The 16,640-nt window shown below is 33.9% G+C and overlaps 1 protein-coding gene and 1 non-coding gene across 2 annotated transcripts; both read right to left on the bottom strand.

Moving 5' to 3' along the window:
* Nucleotides 1-228: 228 nt before the first annotated feature.
* Nucleotides 229-1,057, bottom strand: LOC139862942 (small ribosomal subunit protein bTHXc-like). Its single transcript, XM_071851570.1, has 3 exons — nt 821-1,057; nt 656-720; nt 229-506 (listed from the first exon to the last, which is right to left on the bottom strand). The coding sequence occupies exons 1-3, from the start codon at nt 972-974 to the stop codon at nt 372-374; spliced, it is 354 nt and encodes a 117-aa protein (XP_071707671.1). The 5' UTR covers nt 975-1,057; the 3' UTR covers nt 229-371.
* Nucleotides 1,058-14,408: 13,351 nt separating this feature from the next.
* LOC139865491 (small nucleolar RNA R71) lies at nt 14,409-14,515 on the bottom strand. The gene has a single exon (XR_011765008.1). It is a non-coding gene; the product is annotated as a small nucleolar RNA R71 (small nucleolar RNA).
* Between the last annotated feature and the right edge of the window lie 2,125 nt (nt 14,516-16,640).

Here is a 16,640-nt window from a genome sequence, read left to right as displayed (position 1 = left end):
ACAAAGATACCTAAACGCCCTTCTTATGGTATCCCTACTACAGTTCAACAAAACGAAATGCATACATGAATGCAATATATTATACGACGCTATTTACATGTTGCCATACAATCACTATCTTTTCAATATGATTGAGGTTATCTCACTCGATCCTCTAGAATGCAGTGCTTACCGTAGGTCTTAAGACTTTAGAGTAAACACTGTACCATATAAACAGAGCAACACACATAGGCTAATGTGGATTTAAATATTTATTCAAATACAAAAAAAATTCTGGTGAATATATAGCAGAATGTGACAGATTCACCTTGAAAACAGATATTAAAACATACAACACAAAAGCGAAATCAACTCATGGAACTAAATGTTTATCAGTTTGAAAAGAGTGACTCATCTATCTCAATCTTAACAATTTCACCGTCGTCGAATTTATCCTTTCGTGGTGGTGCAGGTGGAACCGGCACTCTCGGAGGTCCTCTCCCCTTCTTCTTGTTCCTTGGTCTCGCCTGAATACATACACCATAACTATCAAACATAATAATCCTGAATTTGATAGATACAAAACGTGATGCTATCGCAAAGCTTATTTTCAACTTAAATAAACCATAATTTTCAAGTCCATTAAGTAAAAACATAAACAGTAGAATAAACTTACATTCCCAAACGAGTGATTGAATCGCTTTCCTTTAGCAGTCTTCTTATCACCTCTTCCACAATAAACTATATCACAAAACGTAAACATTGTTACTTTTAGGTAGGAAAACGTTATAATTTGCATTTAATTAAATCAATTATATAAAACTAGGGTTTATTTACGAACTGAGTGGTGCAATTGAGGTGGTATCAGAGGAAGTGAGAGAGATTGAAGAAGGCGAGACAGAAATTGGGACGGAGGTAACGGAGGGTGAGCGAGAGAAAGAGAGTGAATTTGAAGTAATCGGAATTGATGTAACGGCTAGCGCCATGGACGCCATCGTCGGAAGTAAGTAACTGACTGAGGTTCTTTCCGGTCGTTTTGTAGATAAGACTTTGCTTTATTCACTTCACACTTTATGAATCTATCTATACTCTGCTATATATTGCAAACGACGACGTTTTATTTTATATTTATTTTTTAATTCTCGGATGTATTAATATATATATATTTTTTAATTACTCTCATCCCAGTGTATAACTATAATAAAGATTTGGTCTTTTTTTTTTTTTTTTAAATTATGAATGTCACTTTGTTATTTAGTTGATTAAAAAAGATTTAAAGAAACTTATATTTGATTGTTAAAAGTTGATCAACGACACGTAACTGAGTTGGTAATGAGTAAAAATATTTTGTCACAATTAAGGTGATGTCACGGGATCCATCCCTGCCAACCCAGCCACAATTGTTGAGTAAGTCATGTATGCCCTTCACATTATAGAATCGGCTGCCGATTGTGAGTCAGTCGGAGTTACCGGTTATCAACCTTTTGCCATAAAAATATTGTTATAAAAATGTAACTAGTGAGATATCTAAAACTCCTTGCTCAGTCACAAGATAGTCCAGTGGTTGGGGCGCCGACTTTATTACTAGAAGTTTTAGATTCAAATCTTGTAATGACGAGAGAAGAGTTGGAAATAAATAAGTAACCTCCTAGATAACCTGAACATGGCAAACCATAAAGCTTTGTATAGTCAAAATGAACATATTTACCCTAACCCACTTTAGCTAAATTTAAAACTTAACTATCACTTAAAAACGGCCTAGTAATTCTATAATCAAACAATAATAATATAATGATTTTGGGCAAATTCGCAAAATATAGACTTGAAATGTAGGTACCAAAGACTACTCCAATTATAAATCACAACTTTAATTGATTGATCAACTTAAATTATTTGACACGGTTATTTTTATCGCCCGTATAATATGCGGGCTCTAAAGTCTGATATATATGAAGTAAATGAGTGGTCGTTTAATTGATATTACATTTGAAAAAATATTCTTTAATGTTTTGAACTATTAAAAAGTGATTATCACTTAAATGCCATTTTTTCTATCTATTTGCCTCAGAACCCATTAAAAAAAAGTTGACAATTTGCCCACGCAAGGCGCTTGGGCGCAAGGTGCCTCTTTGCAATCTTGCTTACCGGTGGAAGAAAGGACGCAAGGTGCCTCTTACGACCTTGTTCGCCGATGGAAGCAAGGACGCAAAGTGCCTCTTACTCATGCCTTCATATCATAATCAACGTTTTCTTTCAGATATTTCATCAAACACCTTACGTGCACTTTAGGTGCTTAATGGCATTGTCGAACCATGTACCTACAAAATGACCCGATTTTAGTTTTTGTTTTGGTTTTTGCACGTGTTAGATCCAAAAAGGTATGTTAAATAGGTTGAAAGTCGTTCGTGATATATTCAAAATACAAGAGGAAATAGTGCTTGGAATGGTTGAAATAATGCACATAAGGTGTTTGATGAAATGTCTGAAAGAAAAACATCGATTATGATATGCAGACATGAGCAAGAGGCAACTTGTGTTTATTCTTCCCGGTGGAAACAAGGTCGCAAGAGACACCTTACGTCCATGCTTCCACCGATGAGCAAGGTCACAAAGAAACACCTTGCGCCTTGCGCGAGAAAATTGTCAACTTTTTTATAGCATCTGATCCCGGTGGAAACAAGGTCGCAAGAGACACCTTACGTCCATGCTTCCACCGGTGAGCAAGGTCACAAAGAGACACCTTGCGCCTTGCGCGAGAAAATTGTTAACTTTTTTTATAGCATCTGAGGCAAAAAAAAATAGAAAAAATGCTCATTCAGTGATAATCCCATTAAAAAATGGTTTAATGGAATTGTGAATATATGAAAACGATAATTCTTATTTTGCTTTCATTCGATACTGATTAAAGGATTACATATGTGGGCTTTATATAGCCTATTGGGTCAATAACCCAATAGAATGAGGATTCTAATTTATATCCTGTTCTAATTCTAATACTTATACTTACTTCAATATAAATCTCAACATGGTTCACCTAATGGTTACTTTGCTAAACAAATACTCACATAGAAACATGTAGAATGTAAATTTACAAATTCTACTTCAATTACCTTAATAGTAAATTCATAAATATTTCAGAATTTCAGATACCTAGTAGTAACTGTTAACAATGTTAAGATATCTGATATAGCATCAATTGTTTTGTTAGCAATCCATCAGTTTTTGACCTGCACCTCCAACTTCTATAGAAATGAGAAGACTACATATCTTCAGGCCTTAAATCCCACCTTGTTCGACGTTTTGGGGTGCGTTTGTTACTCTCATCGGTAGACTCCGGTTGTGCTGGTGGTGTTCTTGGTGGTGAAAGCTGATGGCCACGTATTGACGGTAATATAATAAATTTCCTCTCATCATCATCATCATCATCACTGCCAATATAACCATAACATGGTTTTGTTCTGATTCTCGGTTGAGCTTTTACTGGTGAAACAACGACAGGTGTCATCACCGGTTGTGGCGGTGGTGGTGGTGGCGGCAGTGCAGTAGCCATCTCAGGTGGTGGTGGTGGTGGTGGAAGAACAGGAAGATCAGTGGACGAGCAAATTGGAATGTCAACGTACCCAGCGGGTACAATTTCGTGACCTTGTTCCACCTGTTCACTTTCAATGAGCTCACTCTGCATTTTTTTTTTTTTTTTTTTTATAAAAAAGGTTAGCCCTAAAACAATCTGCAAATTCATTTTGAATTTAAATGTGTGGTCAAAGTATCAAAAAGTGAATTGATTACAGCCATTGAAGTCTCCCCGAGTGCAATTTTTTCATTCTGTTCATGCTGGTTTTCATTTTGTTGATCAGCAATAAGAGCTTCAATTAGCACCGTATATGCATTCTCTTCGATAAATCTGTATTCCCCATCATACACCTAAATCAACATTCAACAAAGTAGTGTGATTTTAATATATTTTGTAAGTTGGATTATGATTTTGTTGAGTTCTATCTCCAATTTGTTTGAATTCCAAAAGAGAATCCTCATCTCTACTAACTTCATACCAATCTGGCAATCTATAGTAAAACCTAAATTTACCAGAAGCTAGTTAATCTATGTTGCAAATTAACGTCATCAGTTCTTAATTATACATATTTTAAATTAACTGATTACAGCAACACATCATTAGCAAATATATATAGTTAGTAAATATGTGACTTTGACTGTATTTGACTAATTTTGACCGACTTTGACCGATTAAATTTACTGCTCCACTCTAAACAATAAGCTAGGTGACAGATCAAACTAACTGAACCTACATCATTAAACGTTAAGCAATTATAATGAAACCAAAAGCCATACTAACCTTTATCATACCTGTTCAAATATCATATTTAGCCTATTGTAAAGTTTTATTTATTTAAAGAAAAAAAAAGAAGCCTAAAACACATCATTGAGTAACTCAAAATAAACCCTAAAAATCAAAATAACATACAAGCCTAAAACATGTTGTAAACAAACACTGAATAATATGAACTACAAGCATCAAAAAATAATTACTAAAAAAAACATAGCACATTAAGCATTTTTTAATTTAAGCATTAAAATAAAAAATAAAATAAAAAAGGAAGCAAAAACAGAGCAATTGGTGAATACCTTAAGTAACTCACTCATTTTCTTCAACACTGGCTGTGGTTCAAACCCAAAAGGAAGCATTGCATCAACGGCTGCAGCCATTCGAGTCGTACGCTGCATCGTTAATGTAAGAAACAAAAATGAGTTATGATCGAACAACATAAAAATTCATAAACAAATTATGAAAATCATGAAATAAAAATCTGACCTTTCGTGGTCTTCCTCTCGGAGCCATTTTCGTTCAAAGCGTGCTTTTTTTATGTGAGATGTAAAGAAATTAAGAAAATGGGTAACTTGAAGAGATGAATATAAACACACACACACACACGAAACACAGTCCTCAAGGTGTACGGTAACACAAATGGGAATCGTTTTTAAGTTTTTTAATTTTCTTTTTATACGATGATAAAATAAAATAATAATACTCCGTACTACGCAGTACTCCGTAATACTGTAATAAAAAAGACGACTCCGTTTTAATTTGCTGACTTGTTACTCCTCTTTACCAATTTTATTTTACACTTTTATATTTTCAACTAGTCCGCATCCGGCCCGCGCGATGCGGCGGGGGCTTTAGGCCTGTGTATTAGTGTATTTACAGAGGGAAAAACGGCGCATGTCGTAAGCGCCGTTTTAGATGTCGTTGTCTTAAGCGTTTTTTAAAAGTGTCTGATTCGAACGTAGTTAGTTTCGTTTTGTTCAAAAAAAAATTTCAAGTGTAACAGTGCTGTCGGAAAATTTTAACTTGCGGCGAATAGAAAGATACGGGTTGTCGTTGTGTTAAGCGTTTTTTAAAAAGTGTCCGTTTCGCGTATAGTTAGTCACGTTGTGTTCGTGTGACTTTTTCGAGTTGAACGGTGCCCGTTATAAATTTGGGGGGAAATTAGTTTCTTTTATTTTAAAAAAATTATGTGTTTACACTTTCTATCCCTGAAAAAAATGTAAATTTGAGGGGTTGTTGTGTAAATTGAGGCGAATTTGAGGGGCTGATTGTAGTGTGAACGTAAACTCGAAACTACAATACAAATGAACTAAAACTACATAATTAGGCATGGGTTTTAGTATATAAAGGTTAATGTAGTTAATGTATTATTTAATTTTCTGATGCTTGTGGTTCATATTCTTTTTTTTTTTTTGGCAGAAAAACGATTACTATTAAAATTAGGAAACTTTCATCAATAAATGAATGAACCTATAAACCGATACATCAAAGTAACATTGCTAGAATCACAAAAGAAAACTAAATCTAGCTAACTCTAACCGAGCCATAAACGGAAAATAAATCCTAAACCAAGACTAAACTAATCGCACAAACTAAACAAATTTACAAAGTGACAATAACAGGAAGAAGTAAACAAGACTTTAAAACATAACATCCATAAAACTCACCAACGAAACCAATTACACCAAATTAACCGACATTAGAATCACCCTTTCGATTTCTTTCATCCGGACGTGAAGTCATCCCGTCAATTTTATCAATGCGAACACCTTTTCCATTCCGGTTTGGAAATGAATAAGTCAAAACGTTAGACGATTTATCACTAATAAGCGTACCCGAAGATTGAGGAATAAGTCCTTGGTTCGCCAAATCTTGAAAAAAATCTTTGTGATTAGGACACGATGAACCTGCCACTTGATTGTCACGAGCCGAAGGAGTATCCTTGGAAACCTTTGATTTGCACTTGCCAATCTTATTCTTTAAACGCGACTGGACACATTCAGCAGTACATCGGCAACAGGCTGGTTCGAACCCAAAACAGTAGCTGCATCAGTGAGATTTGAAGCAAGAATAGAAGCTGCATCAGTGGCATTTACAATAGAAATTGTAGCTGTGGCAATGGGATTCGAAACATAAACCGAGGTTGCAACAGTATCTACAGCAATGGATTTTGAAACAAATAGTGGCTACATCAGAGGCTGCAGCAGTGAGGTTCGAAACATAAATAGAAGCTGCATCAGTAGCTGCAGCAGAGGCGTTCGAAACAGATTCATAAGCTGCAACGGTAGAAACTGTAGTTGAAAAACCTAAACCAGAAATAGTAACATTTGGTGAAACTTGAGCAGCAGGTTCATCATCCACATCCGGTACCGAGTTCAAATTAAATCGATCCGATCTAAACATCTTGTTCGACCGCAGATCATACTCCAAACCAGAAGCTTCCACAAGACCTAAGGTACCAAATTGTAAGTCTCCCACGCACGTAGCAGCCTCCCTGGAATCTTCTCTAAGACCCTAATATTTATTGTACACAAAGTATAAATGGTGTGCATAAACGGCGTAAAACGTAGTGTGAATTTAAAAGATCAGAAACTGCTCAGATCATTGTGCGCGCCGCGCACCATTAGGTGAGCGCGTCGCGCACCCTTCCAGTGACAGAATTCTGCTTTTTCTTATTTGAGTTAAATGAGGGGCTTTTTGGTCTTTTCACTTGAGGCCGGATTTGAGGCCTTATCAGCTGGATTGGATCCAACTTTGGATCATATTTCACATTCACAAACACTCTCAACTATCTAGAGAGAGAGGGAGAGTTCTAAAGAGAGAACTGGGGTTTTGAAGAAGAATGAGCTTGAATTGATCAAAAGCTCGAGTGTTAAAGTTGTTCACCTCGTTCCTAGCTACGTCTTGGTTGTTGTGGTAAGTTCTAACTCCGAATTTCATTGTTTGATTTTGATATTCAAGTTAGGGTTTGAACTTAAATTGTAGAGAAACTCATTTAAACTCTTGAAGTGAGTTCATTGATGCTATTAATCGGGTTTATTGTTGTTGTTGTTGGTGGGTTTTGGGTTGAAAACCGATTTGGCCATGATTTAGGACTTGAAATTTGGTTTAATCACTAGATTTGGTGATTATGGAAGTGTTGGAACCCATTTTAGTGTATTTGAATGACTAATTTTGAATTGAGTCAAAATTAGGGTTTATGGGTGATTTTGAGAATGATAAGTGTTTAACACTTGTGTTTGGGTTTAATTGGCGTATTAGAATCATTTTCACTTGTGTTAGTGATTATTGGTTAGCTTGGGCGCGTTTCATGCTTGGAAGTGCAATTGGTCGAAATTGCACTAAGTGTCGTTTTGAGTTGGTTTGTAAATCCACTGATATTACTCAAATTAGTCATATCTTTAATCGTAATATCGCGTCCTATTGTTATTTATTTCATATGTAAACATTGTAATTCCGTTTGTATTTCATAGTATTGTAATATAGTCTAGAATCTTTGTAAACTTGAAGAAATATGAAGATTATGTATGATAACAGCTCAGAGATCGAAAACAAGACCAGAGAGCCAAAGACAGAAGAGTGCGCTCAGCGCACCACAAAATGTGCGCTCAGCGCACATTGCATAATTTTGATCAGAGGATTTCTTGGCCAAAACCAAAGTGCGCCAAACACACTTTTTGATGGTGCGCGCCGCGCACAGTGGCGCGCTCAGCGCACCCATACGCGCACTTTTGACAGAAAAGCAGATTTGAACGTGCGTAGTAGAGCTGTAAAGTATAAAGTGAAGTAGGTGAGAGTGCGCTCAGCGCACCCTTACTGTGCGCGTTTCACCAACTTTTTAGCTTATTTAATTCCATTTCCAGTTTCATTTGAAGAGGACCATTTTCTTTTCTGCTCAGAGACGAAAATATACGATTCAAAGCAGTTTCTAGGCTTATCAAAGTGCATCTAAGCACTCAAATCATTGAAGAATCCAAGATTATTCAAGAGATTCATCCAAGATTACTCCTAAAAGGTTAATCTTGTATTTACAATGAATTCTATCTTTGTTACTGTTATGTTTAAGTTTTCAAGCATGATTGTTGGCTAGTCCATTTTATGTTCATCTAGATAAATAACCGAGATGTTGAATGTTTACTATTGATTGATTGTAATTATGCACGATAGTTTGATGTTTGAATACAAGAACCATTCTTGTTAAGTTTAATCCTTTCGATTCAACTAGTTGATATGTTCATTTGATTAAGAAACATCATCTTGTTAAGTTAATGTATTGATTTACACGTAGTGACATGTGTTTATCCGTCTTTTACCAAAAGGGATAAGTTGAGTTCAAATGGTTAATTTACATAAGAATGTAAGAACGACTCTTGTAGATACTTTGGAATGGCTTAATTAGTATGTGTAATTGTCTAGGAGAATGACCAATTCCTTAGAATCTATTATACACACTTTCAACTACCTAGTTCCATCAATTAACATGTGTTAGTGATTTGCCTTATCTAGTGACGTTTATAGGGATCTTATTATAACACTTAGTTAATTATTTGGGTTGGGTGAATTGAGCATTTAACCGGACCAAGGGAATGAACTAAGTTAAACCTTTAGTTGATATATGAGTGGATCATGTACAACACACCATTGACTTGATCATTCTTCAATTCTTCAAACTAGTTGAATTAGTTGATTACAAATAGGAGGTTTTAGATGATAAGAACATCACTTGCATCATGTAATCCCGTTTGAGTGTTTGCGCAAGACTACTCTTGGTGAACCAATTAATTAGTTCTCTTGCATAACCAATCAATCCGATCTTAATCCTAAATAACATTCAACATTAAGGGTAAAAAGTCTAGATGAGCATATTTCTTTAATTTGAATTCAAAACTATCTTTCTGTTTTCATAAACTAAAAATACCAAAAATATTATCTTTTTAATCTTATTCATCACTTGATTCGCCTATCGTAAAAGGGCAAACCAAAATATATCTTGTACTTGTAATTTTCTTAGATAATCACAATTTAGTCTATAATCCTAATTTGATTTAGATACCGTCCTTGGAACGATACACGGATTTTACCATTTACTATACTACTACACGATCGGGTACACTGCCCGTTAGTGTGTAGCAATCTCTAATCAGTATTTTTTCATACTATTTCATACGATAATTCATATACCACGTTTCACACATCAAGTTTTTGGCGCCGCTGCCGGGGACAGTTTTGTGTCAAAATAGAATTATTAACTAATTTGTGATTAAGTAGTTTCTTAATTCTTTTTAAATTATTAATAGTCTTTGAATTTTAAACTTATAGAATCGGTACGATTAATAGTTTTTGTTAGTTGTGTGATTGACAGATTTTAGGTTGCATATGCCACATATCCGAAGTTCAGATTCTCCATTACATACACTGCTTACAGAACCTGATAGAAAGCTTGGTAGGATCCCAAAAGAAGTACTTGAACTTTTTGAATCTTCGTCAAAGCAAGAAACTTTTGATTCAGAATCAAGTACAACCAAGCCGAGATATTCTGAATTTGGTGAGCCCGTTCATCCTCCAAAATTTGAAATGGATAGAGAAGCAAGACCGGTGGTACCAAGACAATCAATGGCGGCCAAGAAGAAGCCAACCCGAACCGGACAAGGTAGTGCTATTACTCCGCCCACTGGTGAGGTAAATTTTGAAATAAAAGGACCTATTCTCCAAATGATTAATAACAGGTGTCAATTTGGTGGTGGTCCGAATGAAGATGCAAACGAACATATTCGTCTTTTTCAAGAGATATGTTGATAATGCTAAAAATGAACATATATTTCATAGCATTATTCCTCAAGAAAGACAAGCTTTTAGTTGCAATTGTTCTATTTACAAGTGATATTCGTTTAAATAATAAAAGGTGAAGACAAAAGACAGATTCGACGAATTGAAGACGCAAACGACCAAAAAGCTCAAAAGTACAAAATACAATCAAAGAGGTTCCAATTATTGATAATAAACGTCTCAGAATTACAAGAGTACAAGTTACAAAACGCAAAGTACAAGATATTAAATTGTACGCAAGGAAGTTCGAAAATCCGGAACCGGGACCAGAGTCAACTCTCAACGCTCGACGCAACGGACTAAAAATTACAAGTCAACTATGCACATAAATATAATATAATATAATATTTAAATAATTCTTATAATTATTTATATATTATATAATATTTTATAAACCGTCGGCAAGCTAGGAGCCAAACCTTTATGAGCTGGATTTACGAACTCCACGAGTTGCGGAGTTTAAAGAACAAAAGGGCCGCGAGTCGCGGAGAAACCCTGGACAAAAATCCCTATAAAAGCTCGCGCATTCTGATCGTAAAAATATCCATAAAAATCAATCTCTCTCTATATATGTATACATAAATATTTATATTTATATTTTAATTTTAATTTTAATTTTAAATCCTAATAATAAGAGTATGTTAGCGAATGTTGTAAGGGTGTAAGTCGAAATTCTGTCCGTGTAACGCTACGCTATTTTTAATCATTGTAAGTTATGTTCAACCTTTTTAATTTAATGTCTCGTAGCTAAGTTATTATTATGCTTATTTAAATCGAAGTAATCATGATGTTGGGCTAATTACTAAAATTGGGTAATTGGGCTTTGTACCGTAATTGGGATTTGGACAAAAGAACGACACTTGTGGAAATTAGACTATGGGCTATTAATGGGCTTTATATTTGTTTAACTAAATGATAGTTTGTTAATTATAATATAAAGATTTACAATTGGACGTCCCTATAAATAACCATATACACTCGATCGGACACGATGGGCGGGGTATTTATATGTACGAATAATCGTTCATTTAACCGGACACGGGAATGAATTAATAGTCTATGGAATTATTAAAACAGGGGTGAAATTATGTACAAGGACACTTGGCGTAATTGTTAACAAAGTATTAAACCTTGGATTACACGCAGTCGATATCCTGGTGTAATTATTAAACAAAGTATTAAAACCTTGTTACAGTTTAAGTCCCCAATTAGTTGGAATATTTGACTTCGGGTATAAGGATAATTTGACGAGGATACTCGCATTTTATATTTATGACTGATGGACTGTTATGGACAAAAACCAGACAGATATATTGAATAATCCAGGACAAAGGACAATTAACCCATGGGCATAAAACTAAAATCAACACGTCAAACATCATGATTACAGAAGTTTAAATAAGCATAATTATTTTATTTCATATTTAATTTCCTTTATTTTATAATTAATTGCACTTCTAATTATCGCACTTTTATTTATTGTCATTGTATTTAATTGCACTTTTAATTATCGTACTTTTTAATTATCGCAATTTTATTTTATCGCACTTTTATTTATCGCAATTTCATTATCGTTATTTACTTTACGCTTTAAATTAAGTTATATTTATTTTTAATATTTTACATTAGGTTTTAACTGCGACTAAAGTTTTAAAATCGACAAACTGGTCATTAAACGGTAAAAACCCCCCTTTATAATAATAATATTACTTATTTATATATTTGTATTTTTATAAATTAAAACTAATATAGCGTTAAGCTTTGTTTAAAGATTTTTCCTTGTGGAACGAACCGGACTTATTAAAAACTACACTACTGTACGATTAGGTACACTGCCTATAAGTGTTGTAGCAAGGTTTAAGTATATCCATTCTATAAATAAATAAATATCTTGTGTAAAATTGTATCGTATATAATAGTTTTTCCTGCTAAAATTTAATAGTATTTTATACCCCTTAGCTTTAACCATCAAGTATTTTTGGCGCTGCTGCCGGGGAACTTAAAATCTAACTTAAACGCCGAAAGCGCAACGCTAATATAAAAAAAAGATTTTTATTTTTAGTTTACTTTTATAAAAAAATACGTTTTAAATATTCGAAAACAAAAAAAGAAAACAAAAATATAAATATTTTTAAGAGTTTGTTAAATATTTAAGTTTTATAAAGTTTCTTTATTTTTATTTTATAAAAATATAAGTTTTATTTAAATATTTTGTGTTTATTTAAAACATAAAAAAAATCGAAAAAAATATATATATAAATCTATTTTTAAGATTTTTATAAAATTATAAAGTATTTCTATTTTTATTTTAGTTTTTAAAACATAAGTTTTTATATATTTTATATAAATATTTAAACAGAAAATATAAAAAAACAAATAAATAAAAAAAAACTGACCTGTCGAATTTGACCTGCACCTCTTTTGGACTTGCAACCTCCGCGACTTGCGGAGGTTTTGAACTGGGATCACCGCGACTCGCGGAGTTCTCTCTGACAGGCCACAGGAAGCCCTAATCTGCATTAATTACGGGTTTTTATTATTATTATTTAAATTAAACCCTAATTAGGGTATTTTTATTATATAATTTAGTTTTTATTTTTATTTTGTATTTTTAGTTAAATTAAATTATAAAATTAATAGTTTTATTAAATAAATAATATAAAAATAATATTTTGTACTTTTTACAAATTTTAGTATATTTTTATATTTTGTATATTTTTATTTGTTTATTCGTAATATTTGTATTTTTCGCTCGTATTTAGTTTTAAATATAGTTTTTGCCATAGTGATTTTTATTTCTAGATTTTTAGGCTTTGCCGTAAAATCCCTTAAGTGCTTTTTCCTTAGACTAAGATCTAGGTGCTTTAGAATTTTGCGACGCCTTTTTAAGTTTTAGTACCTTTTTAAGTTATTGCCATTTGGGATATACTTTTACTTCTAAGCTTTAATATTTTTAGACGCAACTTTTAGTTTTTAGTTTTTAGTTCATTTTTAAGTTTTAACGCGCTACTTTCTTACTTTTATTTTTCGACGCCTTTTACCTATGTATCAATTATCACTCTAATTAGTAATCTCAATTTGCAATTTTAATTTTAAGTTAGTGATAGTAATAAGGTTGGGTTAGTCGAGTGTTTTAAAGTTTTATAGTCATTTTTTTTCTTTCTTATTTTTCGACGCCTTTTATTTTTCAACCCTTTTCTTTTTCGACCTTTTTCGACGCGCTCTTTCTTTTTCTTTCTTATTTCTCGCCATTCTAGTTTTAGGACATAGATTTTTATTCTACTTCTTCTCTAAATTTCTTAAAATTACGAAAATTTATTTTAAGTGGTTAAATTGATAGACATCAAAATTTTCTGGTTCGTAGTAATAGTTGGATTTGTACGTGGACCGGGTTATTGGAGCCAAACAGTACTCAATTATATTGAGACCAAACGAATCCTGCCCCTCTGCTGCATCTTTTGGCTATTCGAAACGTGGGCAAAATCAGAAAAGTCTATTAATTGGATAACTTATATAATTTTTCTTTCCTTTTAAAAACTAATAGGATATTCAGTGAATGCACCGATCAAGACATTCACCACCTTTTGTACGTTCACCACCTGTAACCAGATCAAGACATCTAGCTAATATTACCGCCGTTGATTTTTCTTTAGAATCGTCATCCAGTCAACCAAGTACTCCAATTCAAATTTTCGATAATCCATTTTTTGAACCCGATCTCACAATTGAGAATTCGGAGAATATTCAGGGACAATTCATAGATCCTGAACCATTAATTTTTCCTCCGGAACCACCAATCATTCAAACAGAGATTGTTGAGGAACGAACCATTAAATCAGAATCCTCTAGTGATTCAGATTCAATAAATTCAATTATGGAAGTAACAGAACCTTTAAGTATGGAAGACCGAATGAGAGCTAAAGGCACTAGCCAAGGTCACGCAATTACTCATCCTGACATTAATGCGCCAGATTATGAAATCAAAGGACAAATTCTACACATGGTGACTAATCAATGCCAATTTAGTGGTTCACCGAAGGAAGATCCAAATGAACATCTTCGTACCTTTAATAGGATCTGCACACTATTTAAAATAAGAGAAGTTGAAGATGAACAGATATATATCTCATGTTAATTTCCCTGGACTTTAAAGGGAGAAGCCAAAGATTGGTTGGAATCGTTACCTGAAGGGGCGATTGATACATGGGACGTTTTAGTTGAAAAATTTCTTAAACAATTCTTTCCTGCATCTAAAGCCGTAAGACTTCAAGAAGAAATTGTTACGTTCACACAGAAACTGAATGAAACTCTATATGAGGCATGGACAAGATTTGGAAAGTTATTGAGAGGATGTCCGCAACATAGTTTAGACACTTATCAAATAGTACAAATATTCTACCAAGGATGCGACATCACTACAAGAAAAGACATCGACATAGCAGCTGGTGGTTCTATTATGAAGAAAACCGAAACTATTATGAAGAAAACCGAAACTGATGCTTACAAAATTATTGATAACACTACTTCCCACTCACATGAGTGGCACCAAGAAAAAGATATCGTTAGATCATCTAAAGCAGCTAGAGCCGATTCTAGCCATGACTTAGATTCCATTTCAGCAAAGATAGATGCTGTCGAGAGACGAATGGAAAAGATGACTAAAGATATCCACTCAATACGAATTAGTTGTGAGCAGTGTGGAGGACCACATTTGACAAAAGATTGTCTCAGTATTGAGCTAACAATTGAACAAAGAGAGAATATTTCATACATAAACCAAAGGCCTGGAAATAATTATCAGAATAATTATCAACCGCCAAGACCGATCTACAATCAAAACCAGAATTATAACCAAAATGTTCCATACAACAACCAACAAGGTCCTAGTAATCAACAAGTATCCAATAATACTTACAACCTGCAAAGACCTAATTTTCAAAACAAACCACCACAACCCGATGATAAAAAGCCGAATTTAGAAGATATGATGACGAAGCTAGTTGAATCTCAAACGCAGTTTTTCACATCTCAGAAACAAACCAATGAACAAAATGCTCAAGCATTTAGAAATCAACAAGCTTCTATTCAAAATTTGGAACAAGAAGTAAGTAACCTAGCAAGGTTAATAGGTGAAAGAAAATCGGGAAGTTTACCTAGTGATACAAATGCTAACCCCCGGAATGAAACAGCTAAAGCCATTACCACAAGAAGTGGTACAACACTTAAACCACCTGAAATACCTGTAATTTTTGATGAAGCTATTCCTACTCCACAAGAACCACAACCGGAGCAAGATAAGGAAACAGAACCGGTAGTTGAAAAGGTTAATGAAGATAACACAGTTAAGGCTAAACCTTATGTTAAACCATACCAACCACCACTTCCTTACCCAAGTAAATTAAGAAAAGAGAAACTTGAAGCCTAGCAATCCAAATTCTTGGATATGTTTAAACAAATAAATGTCAATCTTCCTTTCATTGATGTGATTTCAGGAATGCCTAGATATGCTAAATTCTTGAAAGATCTGGTCACAAATAGAAAGAAAATGGAAGAACTCTCGGCTGTTACTATGAATGCTAATTGCTCAGCAGTGCTGTTGAATAAGATACCAGAAAAACTATCTGATCCAGGAAGTTTCACAATTCCATGTTTTCTGGGAAGTCTTAGTTCAATAGAAGCATTGGCAGACTTAGGTGCTAGTATAAATTTAATGCCGTATTCACTATACGCTAAACTAGACCTTTGAGAATTAAAACCAACAAGAATAAGCATACAACTAGCCGATAGATCAATAAAATATCCTAGAGGGATAATGGAGAACATGCTAGTTAAAGTTGGTACTTTAGTATTTCCAGTAGATTTTGTTGTTCTGGACATGGAAGAAGATTCTCAAGTTCCTCTCATATTAGGAAGACCATTCTTAAACACGGCTAAAGCAATGATAGACGTGTTCGGTAAGAAACTAACCCTAAGTATAGAGGACGTGAGTGTTACCTTTTCAGTTGATAGAGCAATGCAACAACCGCAATCTGCAGATGATACATGCTACTATATTCAAACTATAGATTCACATGCAGAATTGTTAGAAGAATTTCCAGAATTACAAGGAACAGGAGAATGTTCTTTAGGAGAAGGAACTGAACCAATTGATGAAACTGAAATGTTAGCTACACTAATGGCTAATGGATATGAACCAACAATAGAAGAAATTCAAATGCTAAAAGAAGAAGACAGATATCGATATAAATCATCGATAGAAGAACCTCCGACATCAGAGTTAAAGCCACTTCCAAAACATTTGGAATACGCTTATTTACATGGTGAATCTGAAGTACCTGTAATAATATCGTCTTCTCTTACTGAAAATGAGAAATCACAAATCATTTCGGTGTTGAAAGCTCATAAACCAGCCATTGCATGGAAGATTCATGATATTAAAGGAATAAGTCCTTCGTATTGCACACATAAAATCCTTATGGAAGAAGGTCATAAA

Source organism: Rutidosis leptorrhynchoides, chromosome 8 (assembly GCF_046630445.1).
Source record: "Rutidosis leptorrhynchoides isolate AG116_Rl617_1_P2 chromosome 8, CSIRO_AGI_Rlap_v1, whole genome shotgun sequence".
NCBI classification, from domain to species: Eukaryota; Viridiplantae; Streptophyta; class Magnoliopsida; order Asterales; family Asteraceae; genus Rutidosis; species Rutidosis leptorrhynchoides.
This window is presented reverse-complemented; position numbering and strand designations above follow the sequence as displayed.

Excerpts from the sequence above, each read along its gene's own strand:
- LOC139862942 (XM_071851570.1), bottom strand. The coding sequence starts at position 974 with ATGGCGTCCATGGCGCTAGCCGTTACATCAATTCCGATTACTTCAAAT. Across the intron at positions 721-820 it reads CACCTCAATTGCACCACTCA|TTTATTGTGGAAGAGGTGAT; the intron begins GTTCGTAAATAA and ends TTTGTGATATAG. Across the intron at positions 507-655 it reads TCAATCACTCGTTTGGGAAT|GCGAGACCAAGGAACAAGAA; the intron begins GTAAGTTTATTC and ends GTATGTATTCAG.